Source organism: Aethalodelphis obliquidens, unplaced genomic scaffold (assembly GCF_003676395.1).
Source record: "Aethalodelphis obliquidens isolate GAN/ISIS:26980383/991018 unplaced genomic scaffold, ASM367639v1 scaffold4, whole genome shotgun sequence".
Classification (NCBI taxonomy): Eukaryota; Metazoa; Chordata; class Mammalia; order Artiodactyla; family Delphinidae; genus Aethalodelphis; species Aethalodelphis obliquidens.
This window is the reverse complement of record NW_020837948.1, coordinates 53640663-53654442: the sequence shown is the minus strand read 5'-3', so window position 1 is coordinate 53654442 and position 13780 is coordinate 53640663. Positions and strand designations below refer to the sequence as shown.

Here is a 13780-nt window from a genome sequence, read left to right as displayed (position 1 = left end):
CATATTTTTTTTTTTTTTCGGATTTTTTTCCCTTATAGGTTATTACAAAATATTGAGTATAGTTCCCTTGCTATACAGTAGGTCCTCATTGTTTATCTGTTTTATATATAGTAGTTTGTATCTGCTAATCCCAAACTCCTAATTTATCCACACCGTGCCCCACCCCCACCCCCGGGCTTTCCCCTTTGGTAACCATAAGTTTGTTTTCTAACTCTGTAAGTCTGTTTCTGTTTTTGTAAATAAGTTCATTTGTATCACATTTTAGATTCCACATATAAGTGATATCATATGATAAAAGATTTTGTCTGACTTACTTCACTTAGTATGATAATCTCTAGGTCCATCCATGTTGCTGCTAATGGCATTCTTTTTTTTTTTTTTTTTATGGCTGAGTATGAAGCTACTTAGTTTTAGTGAAAAAAATCAAAATTTTTCATGGAATCAAATATGCCATTCCCCAAATTCCCATTTTTGCATTCTGTAATGACTGCCTATTATACAGGGTAAAAAATTTTATCCAGCAAACTTTCCATTTTCATTTCATGCTCTTAAAAAAAGAATCACCTTTTGACGTTTAAAACAACATGCCCCAATTTGGAATGAATATTTAAAAACAAGGGCACTAAGATTAAAAAATAAGTCTTTTAAAAGAAGAAGTTCTACCCTTTACCTGGGTTTCTGTTGTTAGACAAGATTTGAAACTGCCTCTTAAATCTATTTATTTTTCTTTTTAAGACTCTCCTCCTTGACTTGTGTCTTATTTTTATCTGCCTAAGCTTAAATATCTTCTTTTGAGCTTAAACCCTCAAAAACATTGGGTGTAATTTATCTTCCCAAACAGAGAATTCTTGACACCCTGAGATCTATGAACATGGATTTGTTGATGTTTTTAATTCATTATAGATGTTTAACACATGTAGAGAATCATAAGCTTGATAAATTTCACAAACTGAAGTCACCTATATAACCATCACTTAGATCAAGAAACTATATTACTAGGACCCCCGGAAACCTCTCTGTGCTCCCTCCCACTGGCAACCCCTTCCCCCCACCAAGGATAACCACTATCCTGACTTCAGTATAGATTGGTTTTGCCTGAACATTGTGTTTAATTTAACTGATTTAAAATATGTTTGTAATATTCCAGAGGTTTTTCTTTTTTTCCTTTTCTTAAGATGAATGATTTTATCTGTAAAACAGATTCTTATACAGATTTTAAAAAATCTGTTTAGAGTGGCACGTATTTATATTTCAGCATCTACTCTGCTTCCTTCTAGATTAAAATTCTTTATTTAAAATATGATAATTCTTCTACCTCCTTGATCCTTCATAACCTAGGCCTAGAGGAGGAAGCCTGAGTAGAGAAAGTAACTATTATGTATTTACATTTTATGGTACACAAAAAATTAAAGCTCAAACAGTGAAGGTGTTAATTCAGTGAAAGATTTTTACTGAGAAGTTTTTGGCCTATTTAACGTGTTGGGACAGCAACCGATGGCCTTATTTCTAGGGTATATCCTCTTAAGGGCTCAGAGACTTTAGTGATAATGCTGGCAAGTCTTAATCTCATATTGTGGCAATTTGATAGTTCATTTCATGGCATCTTCAGAAAAGGAAATAGTATAAGTGAGGTTTTAAGTATAGGAGCAGAATATGGAGGTTGTTAAGGTTTATTGGGGTACTGTTAAACTAAAACAGGAGAACAATTATTTTACCAGCAAAATGGATTTATCTGGGAGCAGGTAAGAACTGCAATTTAGGACATGCAACTATGGCAAACCACATGCAAGTTCAGCAAGGCAAAGGAGAGGAAACTCTTTTATAGAGGAGAAGAGGAATTTGGGAGGGTCATTGGAGGAAACTGGGAGTTCAAAGTATAGTGGCTTTTCTTTGGCTGAGTTGTGACAGTCTCTCATTGGTTGTACTGTTGCCAGGCAAGGAGAAAAATCTTCCTCCTGCTGGTGGTAGTAAGCTAGTGTCACTTCTACAGGAGATGCAAGGTAAGTCTCTTCCTGTTGGGATCTTTATTGATGCTGGGTAGTATGTCCAGGAGAGCTCTCCCTGCTGGCCTCCCAACTCCATTTTAGGAGGTTTCCCTTTTAATTTTCATAGTACTCAGTTTTCCATGAGCCAGGTTTTGCACAGTAGTTACAGTCTTCCTCAAGGCCTAATTGAGGGACTGGTGCCTATATCTGTGTCCCTTCTCAGACATGAGGGTTTCGTAGTTCTTGGGGGCTTTGCACTTGAGAAGCCTTCCAATTTACTTTTTTTCATTGAGGGCCTTATGAGGTGTTAGAATCTCTCTTAGGTATCTGTGAGGAAGGCAATGAAAGATTTTGGTTTTCCTGTGTAAGCTTCATTCTTCCCACAGATAACATGTTCATATTTCCCCCTGGTTTTCTTTTAGATGGCTCAAGATTTGATGGTCCTAGGAGCATTAAGAAAAAATTGTAATTTGGGGTAATTGCTTGTGTACCAGTTCTTTCTCTTATTTTAGAGTTCAGGAATCATAATGGCTTGATACAAATGAACAAGTGTGGGACACCTTCTTTCCTAACTCTTGAGCTGTGGTGCACTCGTAGAAAGTCATTGTAGCCTAAGGATGAAAGATGGCTACACAGAAAAAGGAGAGAAAAAACTTTAAGAGATGTGGAAGGGTAGCAGAGAGGTTGTACAGAAGCATGGGCTCAATCCAGGATCTTTCTGAACCGACAAAAACCTTTCTGTATTGAGCATAACTCAAGGATGGAGCTTCAAGGTGGAATCTTCCTTGGCAGTGGTGAGAGTAGGGTAGGGGAGGGAAGGATGGTAAGGAGGAGGGCAAGAAACTGAGCCATCAAGGGCTCTTACCACATGCACGCTAAGTCCTTGCTGCACATCCAGCTGAGCAAACCCTGAAGTTTGTGGAAATAAGGCCTAGACATGGAATTTTTTGAAATATGAACTTTACTGTTTACTTAAAAAAATAAATAATGGGAAGAAAAGAGCAGAGCGTTCACTAGCTAGAAGAGTCCCTGGCTACTTCACCTTAGTTTTTAACACTTCAGTTTTAGATATTCTTTTTTCACATGAGTGCAATTCTAAGACTTATACCCCACTCCCATCCCGGGAAAGTTTTTTTGAATCGATAGGGGGAAGTCCTTATATAATATAAAAACTTACACTATATGTTTGAAGAGTGATTCAAGTATACAGCCTGAAAAGGGGAGAATAACAGTAAACAAGATGAATATATACATTTGAAAAGAGATTTCAAATATACATTTTTCTAGCTACAAGGTTAACAGGAGACAGGATAAAGTATAGATCTAAAAAGAGGTTTGCATATTAATATGAAAATATTTAAACTTTTAGAAATGAACAAAACCCAACTCTTGCCCTCAGAGTGTTTTTGCTTTAATGGGAAAGTAAGAGATAATAAATGCAGTCCCAGTTTCTTTATATTAAATAATAATTACCTAATAGTATTGCTCTAAAGGGTGAAAAGATGTATTCTGGCATATAGTAGATACCCAGTACATGATAGTTTCCCTTATTTTATGGGTTGCTTGCTTATTAATAACTGCTAATTGGCAGAGTGTGATAAGTGCTGTAGAGAGATGCGATCTTGTTATAGGAACATAGAGAAAGAAAAGATGACTTTAAACTGGGAGAATTAGCAGAATTTCATGAAAAAGTAGTTTTGAGATGGGTCTGGACGAAGTGAGTACAATTTGCCATGTGGAAATTGGGGTCAAGGGCATTCTGGGGAGAAAGAATAGCATGAGCAAAGCTGTGGAGGCAGGAAGGCACATGCCCTGGGGGTGGTTTCCTTGGTGAATTCCTGGTGTCAGTATCTTTAGGTCTTTCCCATGGAGCTGGTCAGTTTCCCCAGTCCAGAGTCTTGTGAGCTCCTGCCTGGAGAGAGAACTCTGGCTGCCTGTGTTCTGGGAGCTGGTGAGAAGAGGCTGGTTTCTCCACATACAGCAAGCCTGTATTCACATCATTCTTATGGCTCAGGCACGGTACTGCGTCTCACCTGTGCCTGTTTTGCCTTTTCCAGAGAAATCTCCAGTCTTCTTCTGAGGTAGAAGGAGGACAGTTACCCTTGAGTTTGGAGTGGGGTAGGGGTCTAGGGATTAAATTGTTTTGAACCAGTTCTGTTTATTTTAGAACCTCCCTTTTTTCCATTTCCAGAGCTACTGGTGCCCTGATTCTTGAGCCATTTAATAAGCATTTTGTGTTCTAAGAAGGATTGGTTCCTGGTTTTATATATTACTGATTTAGGATTTAGCTTTCAGGTATGCTAAATTGGTTATTGCTTATCCATTTATCCTTCTAGCTTCAGATATTTTTGTTTGCAGTTGTCACCTCTTCTTTTCTGTCTGCCCTGTTGTAGTTTTTTTTTTTGAATCCTTTTCCCCCTTTTATTTTTTATTTATTTATTTATTTATTTTGCGGTACGCGGGCCTCACTGTTGTGGCCTCTCCCGTTGTGGAGCACAGGCTCCGGACGCGCAGGCTCAGCGGCCATGGCTCACGGGCCCAGCTGCTCCGCGGCATGTGGGATCTTCCCGGACCAGGGCATGAACCCGTGTCCCCTGCATCAGCAGGCGGACTCTCAACCACTGCGCCACCAGGGAAGCCCCTGTTGTAGTTTTTAATGGGGTTTCAGGACCAAGTGAAATTAGATCTATGTTTCAATATGCCATCTTCACCCTGAACCCGAGGTTTCTTTATTTCCTTATCACATTATAGTTAGATTCATTGCTTTAGTGAGAAGCTTCCTCTTTAAAAATCCTATGCTAATTATGAATTGACATAATGAGATAAAATACTATTGTTATATTTTCTTCTGACTTGCTAAGAGCCAAAGAAACATCTGAGGACCAGGATCGTTTTAAAGTCTCTGGAAAAATTGAAAGAATTCTGCTGCGATTCTGCCCTTCCTCAAAATAGAGTCCAGACAGAGTCTCTTCAGAAGAGATTTGCAGTTCTGCCAAAATGTACTGATTTTGACGATATCAATCTTCTACGTGCAAAGAATGCAGTTTCTTCTGAAGATTCCAAATCTCAAACTAGTCAAAAGGTATGTAACTCTTATATAGATGAATATCCAGTTACTTAGAACTGTAGGTTCTCAAGTGCCATTAGGTTTGTGGGTTCACTCAGGGCACTGGTTCCCAAACTTGGCTGATCATCCAAATGAGCTGAGGGAGCTTTTGCTTTTTAGTTTTTTGTTTTTAAATTCCTGGAGATTGTGATTTACTATGTATTAAGGCAGGATGAATTAGTTTTATTAAAACAACAGAAAACCAAGAAAACCTCCCAGCAGATTCTGATATACAGCCTGGATTAGGAGCCACTGACTTGGGGGGATTCTTTATTAATAATTAATTTAAGCACAGTTTCTTATAGTCCTCCTTATAGTTTCCATGATTAGTCTGGAAAATCACAGTGAATAATTTGTAGAGATGTTTTGAGGTTTTTAGCTGAAAGCTTGCTAATATAATAAATTCAGAGTTTAACCAAACATATATGGCTTCCTTACTTCTTCCACTGTTCGGTGATTATTAGTATTTTTCACCATTGCAAAATCAGGGAATTTAACTCTTGATCCATCATTGAAATCTATTATAATTCAGAATTAGTGGTTCTCAGCCCAGCTTTAAATTAGAATCACCTTACTGTCATAATTTTGTATGGTGACAGTTAGTTACTGTACTTATGATCGCTTCATAATGTATTTGACTATCAGGTCACTATGTTGTACACCTGAAACTAACATAATATTGTATGTCAACTATACGTCAATAAAATAAAATACTGATAGTAAGAACCCTTCTTCAGAATCATGTTTAGTTAGTTTTCATGAAAAACTGGGTATGGATATCGTTTAAAAGCTCTCATTTTAATGTGTAGCCATGATCGAAAACCATGGAGTTAGAGAACTAGTTCTTTACTTTTTTTTATGAGTCATTTAAATCTAATGAAAACTATGGATTCGTTACTCAGAAAAATACTCAGACCAACACAATTTTGTATCTAATTTTCAGAAGTTCACACTCCTTCCCACAAAGTCCAGATTCATGAACTCCTCCTTCAGCCAGGCTGTAAGATCCATTGACTTATTTTACATCATCAGAAAAAAAGTTGCTTTGTTTTCATTTTTAATCTTTTTTTAGTACTTAGAAGCAGTTCACCTGAGTGTAGTGGTCATAAAGTATAGAGGTCAAAAAGTTTGTCTGTGTATGTTCACTTTATTAATTGGAGAATTTATCCTAGAGTCTCATGAGATTTACTGTTGGTTTATACATAAAATGACCAACTTGGCATTTCTGATTCACAGCACATTAGAAGTAACCAGTTAGAAGGGACACAGAGAAATAGGTCCTGAAATTCCCATTTTATTATTCTGATCATCCTCAATTGTCAAGACGAAGTTAAATTGAGTTCAGAATGCTGTCTCTGGGAATATGAAAAAGAGTATATCTGAGAAATATTTTCACCCAAATGGTGGGGAAAAAAAGTTGCTTAATACTCAAGTATTCAGATTGACTTGTTTATTCGTATCCCGTATGCTTAAAACTATTTGCTGGATTCCTACTTTCATTCCCTATATGAATAAGGTATAAAGTAAGAACTTTCTTTTTCCAGGAAATATATTTTTTTAAGTATTCATTAAGTTTTGCAATATGTGGTTTTCTTGAATTTTAGATAACAGTCATGGAAACGAAGTAGAAAATCCATCATAATTAAAAGCAAATGCATTCTCCAACCTGGTATATTGACCCACTTTTCTCCTGCCATACCTGTCCATACCTTACCAGATCTCATTGCTGATCTTTGGAGGTTTGCTTGGCTTCGCTATTCAGATAAACTGTGTCTCTACCTGCTATTCCAGCTAAGCTGAATTTTTTAAACCTTTAGCAACTGCAACTGTAAAGAACGTGTTTCTGGGCTTTCCTTGGACTGTGGTCCCCTCCCTGGGCCATATAAGACATTTCTCTTTCTCTCTTCTCTGCCTCTGCTGGTCACTAGTCTTTTAGGCCATATTTTTAATTTCAGGGGTAGCTGGTAAGTTTTTAGATGTTGGCAGTGACCCAGTGACAGTTAATTAGAAGCTGGATTTATCCTTTTGACAAAAATAATCAATAGTCAATCTAAGAAAGAAGTGAAAAATTTTATTTGAGCCAACCTGAGGATTATAACCCAGGAGGTAGTCTCTCAGAGAGCTCTGAGAACTGTTCCAAAGAAGTAAAGGGCTGGGAGGCCAGCATATGTGTGATTTTGGTAAAGGGGGTATGTGCACTCAAGCACGCATCTCGGTAGAAGGTTGCTGCTAGTCACAAGGAACAGACATCTTAGTTAATGATTTTAGTGCTTTTCTAAGTATGGGATAATGCAAGAATCCAGGTTTATAAAAAAATTTCTCCTGAAACTATCTAACTATCTGAGGGCAAGTTTCACAAAGAGCCTCATCCTGATCTTCCTGAATTCCTTTCAGGGTGTAATATAGGTCAGCAACCACAGTAGCTAATGACTTCATTCTTGTAGAATTAGTTGATGGGCAAACAGTCTTTATTTTATAATCGGTTCCCTTTCGGTCTTAATTTCAACCAAGGTTTGGGAGGCATTTTGTGATCAGTTTGTCCTGTGGCGCTAGGAATACTCATTCTCAGGTCGGGCAAGGATTTTGTTGATAGGCCACTCACTGTGCTGTTCCTGGACTAGGCCCTGTTAACAGTAGCCGAGAGCCTCTGAACCACCTGTCTTATAGTCTGTTACGGTCTAGAAAACGATTCTCTCTTGTTGCTTCTTCCCATATCTAGAGTTACACTATTAAAATCACTGATCGTATAGGACTGTATATTTTGTCAATTGTTAAGTCGCCTAATCATTATTAATTTTATTGGAGGCTCAGTCATACATTTGGTAACGCAAGAAACAATTATATTATAAAATAGGCAGAATACAAGTAATATAGCTAGTAACATTAATAAGGTCATAAGTAAGTATTTAAGCTAAGAAGACTTCCATTAGGTGCCCAGTGTCTCCCCAGGTCGTCTGACCGGTATGTTATGCACCAATGGCTATCTTTAAGGGAAATGGTATGTTGGCATTGTATATAAAGTTCCCCATAGATGTCTGTGTGTACGAGGCGAGTGGGTGGGTCATCGTGACCCCTTAAAGGATTGAGAAAGAAATATTAGCTTCCAAGGAGTTATAAGGCTGGCACCAGAAGGAGGAAAATTGATCTTCATGGTTGAGCAGGTATTTCTGCTAAACCTAAGCATAAGGCAGATAGATGCACAATGCACACTGAAGGGGAGGGAGGGGCCCAAAATGGGGAGAGAAAAATTTTATGTTTAGATTTTTCTTGCCTTTTCTTAAAATATGAATTTTTATGTCATCAATTGTACAGATTTGTTTCATTTGACCTTAATAAGTCTCAGAAGCAAGGAATTCGCTCTAAGCTGTGAACTGGATTTAATTATGGTTTTCATATAGACAGGTGGATATCAGGAATACTAATGTTGGAAATGTAACCTTGTGCTTTATGCTTTCCAAAAGCTGTTTCTCATCTCTCTTTACCAAACAAATTGTGATTCTTTCTTGGAATAAAGATTATGGAACATACTATCTTTTAGACTGTACTTGGAAATTTAAACGTTAAGTGCAGGTTTAGCTGCTGGCATGCTTGTTGAAAGTGGTTTTGCCTTATCGCTGAGGGAGACAGATCAATGCCTGATGACTTTTTGTGCCTTATATATCTGGAAATAAAGAAAAGAAAATGGTTAATTATAATTGGTTTAATGAAATCCAATTTAAAGAGAAGTATAGAAAGCTTTTTTAGTTTAGGCTTTCAAAATTTGCTCAAATAATTAACAGTAGTTTAGTTTGGCTCACTTTTTTAAGTCATTTACTTTGAGAAAATTCCAAACCTGCAAGAAAATATGCCTAATACATGATATACTCTTGTAAACTTTTCACTTGGATTCACCAATTATTAGCCTTGTGCCAAATTTACGTTCTGGAACTATTATTACAGTTAATACTTTTTAAACTATAAAAATCTTTCGGTTGCCAGGACAAGACACTCAGTCATTGTGGATCATCACATAGCAGTTGTGAAAACTTACAGAAGACTTCTGATTCTAAACCATCTAACAAACGGACCAAAAGCATCTACACCCCCTTAGAATTACAATACATAGAAATGAAGCAGCAGCAGAAAGATGCAATTTTGTGTGTGGAATGTGGATATAAGTATAGATTCTTTGGGGAAGATGCAGAGGTAAGTTGTTTTCTCAGACACTGTTTCCTGTTTTTTTGTCCAGCCTTAAATATTTTCCAGTGTTTTTATTTCATTTTCTGACCTTATGGAGAAGCTAATGCGATCAATTACCTTCAAAAATACTTTCATTTAAAGTAAAAACTAAAAATAGACACAAGCAAACTTGGTGGATGCTAGATTTGTGGGGAAGGAAGTGAGGGGTCCCTATTGGAATGTTCGTGCTTATTCTCCATGGTGCTGTCCCAGTACCTTTCATCCATCGAAAGTCAGTTGTGAATGAACCATAATCATGTGAGTATTCCTAATGAAGACTCAAGCAAGAAAAAGAAAATTGAGATGTACAGATATTCCTCTTTTTACCCTTAACTTATGAATTTTCATAGCCAGGAACATAGTTAAATCTCAGTGGAAGAGCACATTAACTCTGCCAGCCACCAACAAGTGTGTGAAGTCTTACAGGTCTCCGTATATCAGCTGTCTTGCTATCTTAGTCTAAGTTGGGTTTGTATTTAATTTGGGGTGTTTGATATAGGCCTAAGTTAAGAAGGTTAAAAGTAAATTTGAGCATTTAGGGGCAAGCTTAGGCTTGGAATTGCTGGTGGTGCTGTTGAAGTCACGAATGATTGTGATGATCCCTTAGTTTTAGGCCTGGTTGGATAGTACGTCTTCAGAGAGGGATGAGGTGGCTCGTCTGCCACCTCATGAATGGGGAGTGGAGACCTGGCCAACTTTTGTTCTTCTAGTGTCCTAAGTCCTGTGGCAGGAAAGTGGTGTTCTCTAGTTCAGATGGCATGATGCTCTCTTCTGTGTCATGAAATTGGACTTTGAAACAGCATCCGCGTCTTTCCTGAGGACAGGAACCACGTGGTTGGCCTCTTATAGATGAAGGGGTGAAAGGAAGTGCTGTTGTCTGCCCTTCTCTCTAGGTTGAGTGCTAAATTCAGCCTTGACCACAGTAAAGACTGATGTCTTCTTGCCCTGCAGTGATGAACTAATACAGTTCAGAGACGGGTGGTATAGGGGAGTGAGAGTGGAGGAATGACTCCAATTCCGTGGCCCCAGTGGGCAATATCTAAGCCCTGGGACTTTGTAGAAAAACGTAGGGAGTCAGGTGGTGCTGCCTGATTCTGCATTCCTATCATTCACGCATCATTAAGTAGCTAACCAGACCAGGGGGTTCTTTTCTCACTTCCTCAAAGATGCCCTCTGCCCAAGGAGGTTCATCATGTATGTATACTCCGTGGTATCTCCTAATTTTCAGTTATTTGCATGTGCTAAGTAGCAAATTCTTATTCTACTTCAGTCTCACGGTCTCTGTGTTGTGCAGGGAAAGCTCAGCACTTTTAAGGTTTTGATAGATCTAAGCACATAAAAGAAAACCTGTCATATTTTTCTGAGTTGTTTATAAATATAGATGTTGGCTTTGAGGTTAGGCCATGGACACTGTTAAAAAAAAGATAAAACCATAGGCTTGTACACAGTGAATGTCTTTTAAACTTTTTATTGACATACCGCACAGAGAAGTGCACAAATCCTAAATGTATACCTTGATGGATTTTTAACAAAGTGAACAAACACTGCACAGGGAATCTAGAAGTAGAAATTTATTGATATTTTCTTCTTAAATTTTTTTAGATTGCAGCCCGGGAGCTCAATATCTATTGCCATTTAGATCACAACTTTATGACAGCAAGCATACCTACTCACCGGCTGTTTGTTCACGTACGCCGCCTTGTGGCCAAGGGATATAAGGTCAGCTTTGGCTTCAACTTGTGGGAAAAGGGGATTAGAGTCTCTTCCAGAGAGGGAAATGTTTTCTAAGATGGTAGGCTATAACTGGTTTTGGAATTTGATATTTTGGAGAAGTTAAAATTTGTCATAATTATTGGCAGTATAGCTCCATGAGTTTTTAACATACTAGATACTTAGGGTAAAAAGTTTTTTCAACTCTGTGATGGAGTGTTTCATAGTGATTTATCCATACTTGCAAGGTCCTTGTGGTACTTATTACTTAAGCCCTACCTCTGGACATTGTGGACTAATTTGTTTATTTTAAATGTTTCAGAATTAACCTTTCAAAGTCTAGAATTAATGTTTTGTTAACAAACTTTCCATCGTATTTGATATGCAGTATTTCTTACTTTTGTTGAAGGTGGGAGTTGTGAAACAAACTGAAACAGCTGCGTTAAAAGCCATTGGGGACAACAAAAGTTCACTCTTTTCCCGGAAATTGACTGCTCTTTATACAAAATCTACACTTATTGGAGAAGATATCCTTTTCAAATAGGAATTGTTTTTTCTTAAATGTTACAAGGACTTTGTTTTAAGTAGCATTTTTTAAAACTGTTCTTTGATTGGGTACCTTTTTGATGAGATGAGGCAGTATGGTTACCTTGATCTGTGATTAGTAAGGTACTGAAGAGAGAAGAGTTGATATTGGCTGGAAAGAAGCATTTTTCAAATGCCATAGTAAAAGGAGAGTTCATTGTATTTTAAGAGCAAGAAAAAAGAGAGCCTGATAAAAGATGATAGCAAGTTAGCAACTGATGTGAAATTGCATCTCTCCTAGGCCTTTGTGGGCAGTGGTTAGGTGCTTAGGGCTTACAAGCTCTTGTAGATCTTCCTAAGATGAGACCTAAAAAATAGCTTATTTACTTCAAAATGTGAAAAGAAAACTACCAAGTTAACACACAGTTAACTGCTTATAAAACATAATAGTAGGTCATCTTCATTAATTGTTATTAGCATCATAAGAATTTTATTACTTTTCAAAATGGATTGTAAGCTTTCTCACTTGCAGGAACCCTCAGTATATATAATGATTGCCCCCCAGTTTATAGTCATTGATAAATTCAATGAGTTACTCGAAGCAAAATGATTTTAACAGCAAAGTCATAACATTCTATCAATTATTTAAAAACCAAATAATTATATATCAAATATGATAAGGAAGCATTTTGGTTACTGTGGAATGGGGTCAGGTCTCTCAGAATAAAAGAATGTAGGGATAAGGTCTTAAATGATACTGTGTGAAGGTATTGCTGTTATGGTTTATTACAGATGTGCTCATTTAGAAGTCTGCTTAGCTTCTACCCAAATTCTGAAGGCTGTTTTATTCCATTAATACCATGACTATGGAACGGTTATCACTCAGAGTGGACCCCAGACCATTAATAGCTCTTTGTTGTTTTAAGCTGATCAGGCTGTAAGAACTTCGCAATTTTATTGTTTCTTTTGCCTGAACTTGAGTCTCTTTTTCAAAGCCTGCTTCTAAAACAGCACCCCTCCGTGCTTCTCTTTTGCTGCTGCTGTAGCTCTTATCTGCTGATGCCCAAAGTGGATGTTCCCAGACTGACTTTGTCCAAAATCAGCTTTCATCCCTGAGAATTTATGTAATGGACTTACTGCACGCACACACACACACACACACACACACACGTATGTATGTTTCTGTTTTCTTTTTTGGTTTTCTTTTCTCATATCTTTTAAAAATTCTCTTGCTATGTCTGAGAGCTGTTAGGTACTTTAACGGAGGAAAGTAATTTACACTATTTTAGTGTATCCATGCTTTGACCTGTGGAATTAAACATCATGAGATTGTTAAGGAGTCAAGGCTCAGCATTATCCAAGAAAAGCAGAGGGTTAAAAATTGGTGCTTCCACAGGATCTGAGGCATATCACAGGCCCTGTGGAAGTGAGAGGATAATAGTTGTCTGTTCTCATGAGTCTTATATCTTAGGGAAGATAAGTCATGTAACTATGATCAGAATAAATCAGAAGAGTAAATGCTGTATGGAAGAGTTTTGCATAAAGCAAAAATGCCCAGGAAAATGAACCATTATTTTAAGGGAGAAAAGCTAATGGGAATGTAGCATTTGTTTTTCTTTAATGATTATTACATGTAAATCCTTTAGTCAAGCTGGATGATGCTGTTAATGTCGATGAGATAATGACTGATACTTCTACCAGCTATCTTCTGTGTATCTGTGAAAATAAGGAAAATGTTAAAGACAAAAAAAAGGGGAACGTTTTCATTGGACTTGTGGTAAGTACTTTGTAGGTGAAGAATGAATGATAGGGACTTCCCTGGTGGCGCAGTGGTTAAGAATCCGCCTGCCAGTGCAGGGGACACAGGTTCAAGCCCTGATCCGCAAAGATCCCGCATGCTGCGGAGCATCTAAGCCCATGAGCCACAACTGTTGAGCCTGCGCTCTAGAGCCCACAAACCACAACTATTGAGCCTGTGCATCTAGAGCCTGTGCTCTGCAACAAGAGAAGCCACCGCAATGAAAGGCCCGCGCACCACAACGAAGAGTAGCCCCCGCTCGCCACCACTAGAGAAAGCCTGCACACAGCAACGAAGATCCAACACAGCCAAAAATAAATAAATAAAATTTTAAAAAAAGAACAAATGATAGATGTTCAAGGAATCTTTAAATATGAGTAATCATGTATGGTTTATAATGAGACTATCTGATGGGTTGTGTCCTCAAGTAATTATACT

The 13780-nt window shown here is 37.7% G+C and overlaps 1 protein-coding gene across 2 annotated transcripts in view; it reads left to right on the top strand.

Moving 5' to 3' along the window:
* MSH3 (mutS homolog 3) overlaps positions 1-13780 on the top strand; it is a 183893-nt gene that overhangs the window by 7844 nt on the left and 162269 nt on the right. For both annotated transcript variants that reach the window (XM_027100714.1, XM_027100715.1), the window contains exons 3-7: positions 4847-5067; positions 9070-9276; positions 10912-11028; positions 11429-11546; positions 13176-13321. In XM_027100714.1, coding sequence (XP_026956515.1) covers positions 4847-5067; positions 9070-9276; positions 10912-11028; positions 11429-11546; positions 13176-13321 — 809 coding nt within the window. The remainder of the gene's footprint in view (positions 1-4846; positions 5068-9069; positions 9277-10911; positions 11029-11428; positions 11547-13175; positions 13322-13780) is intronic.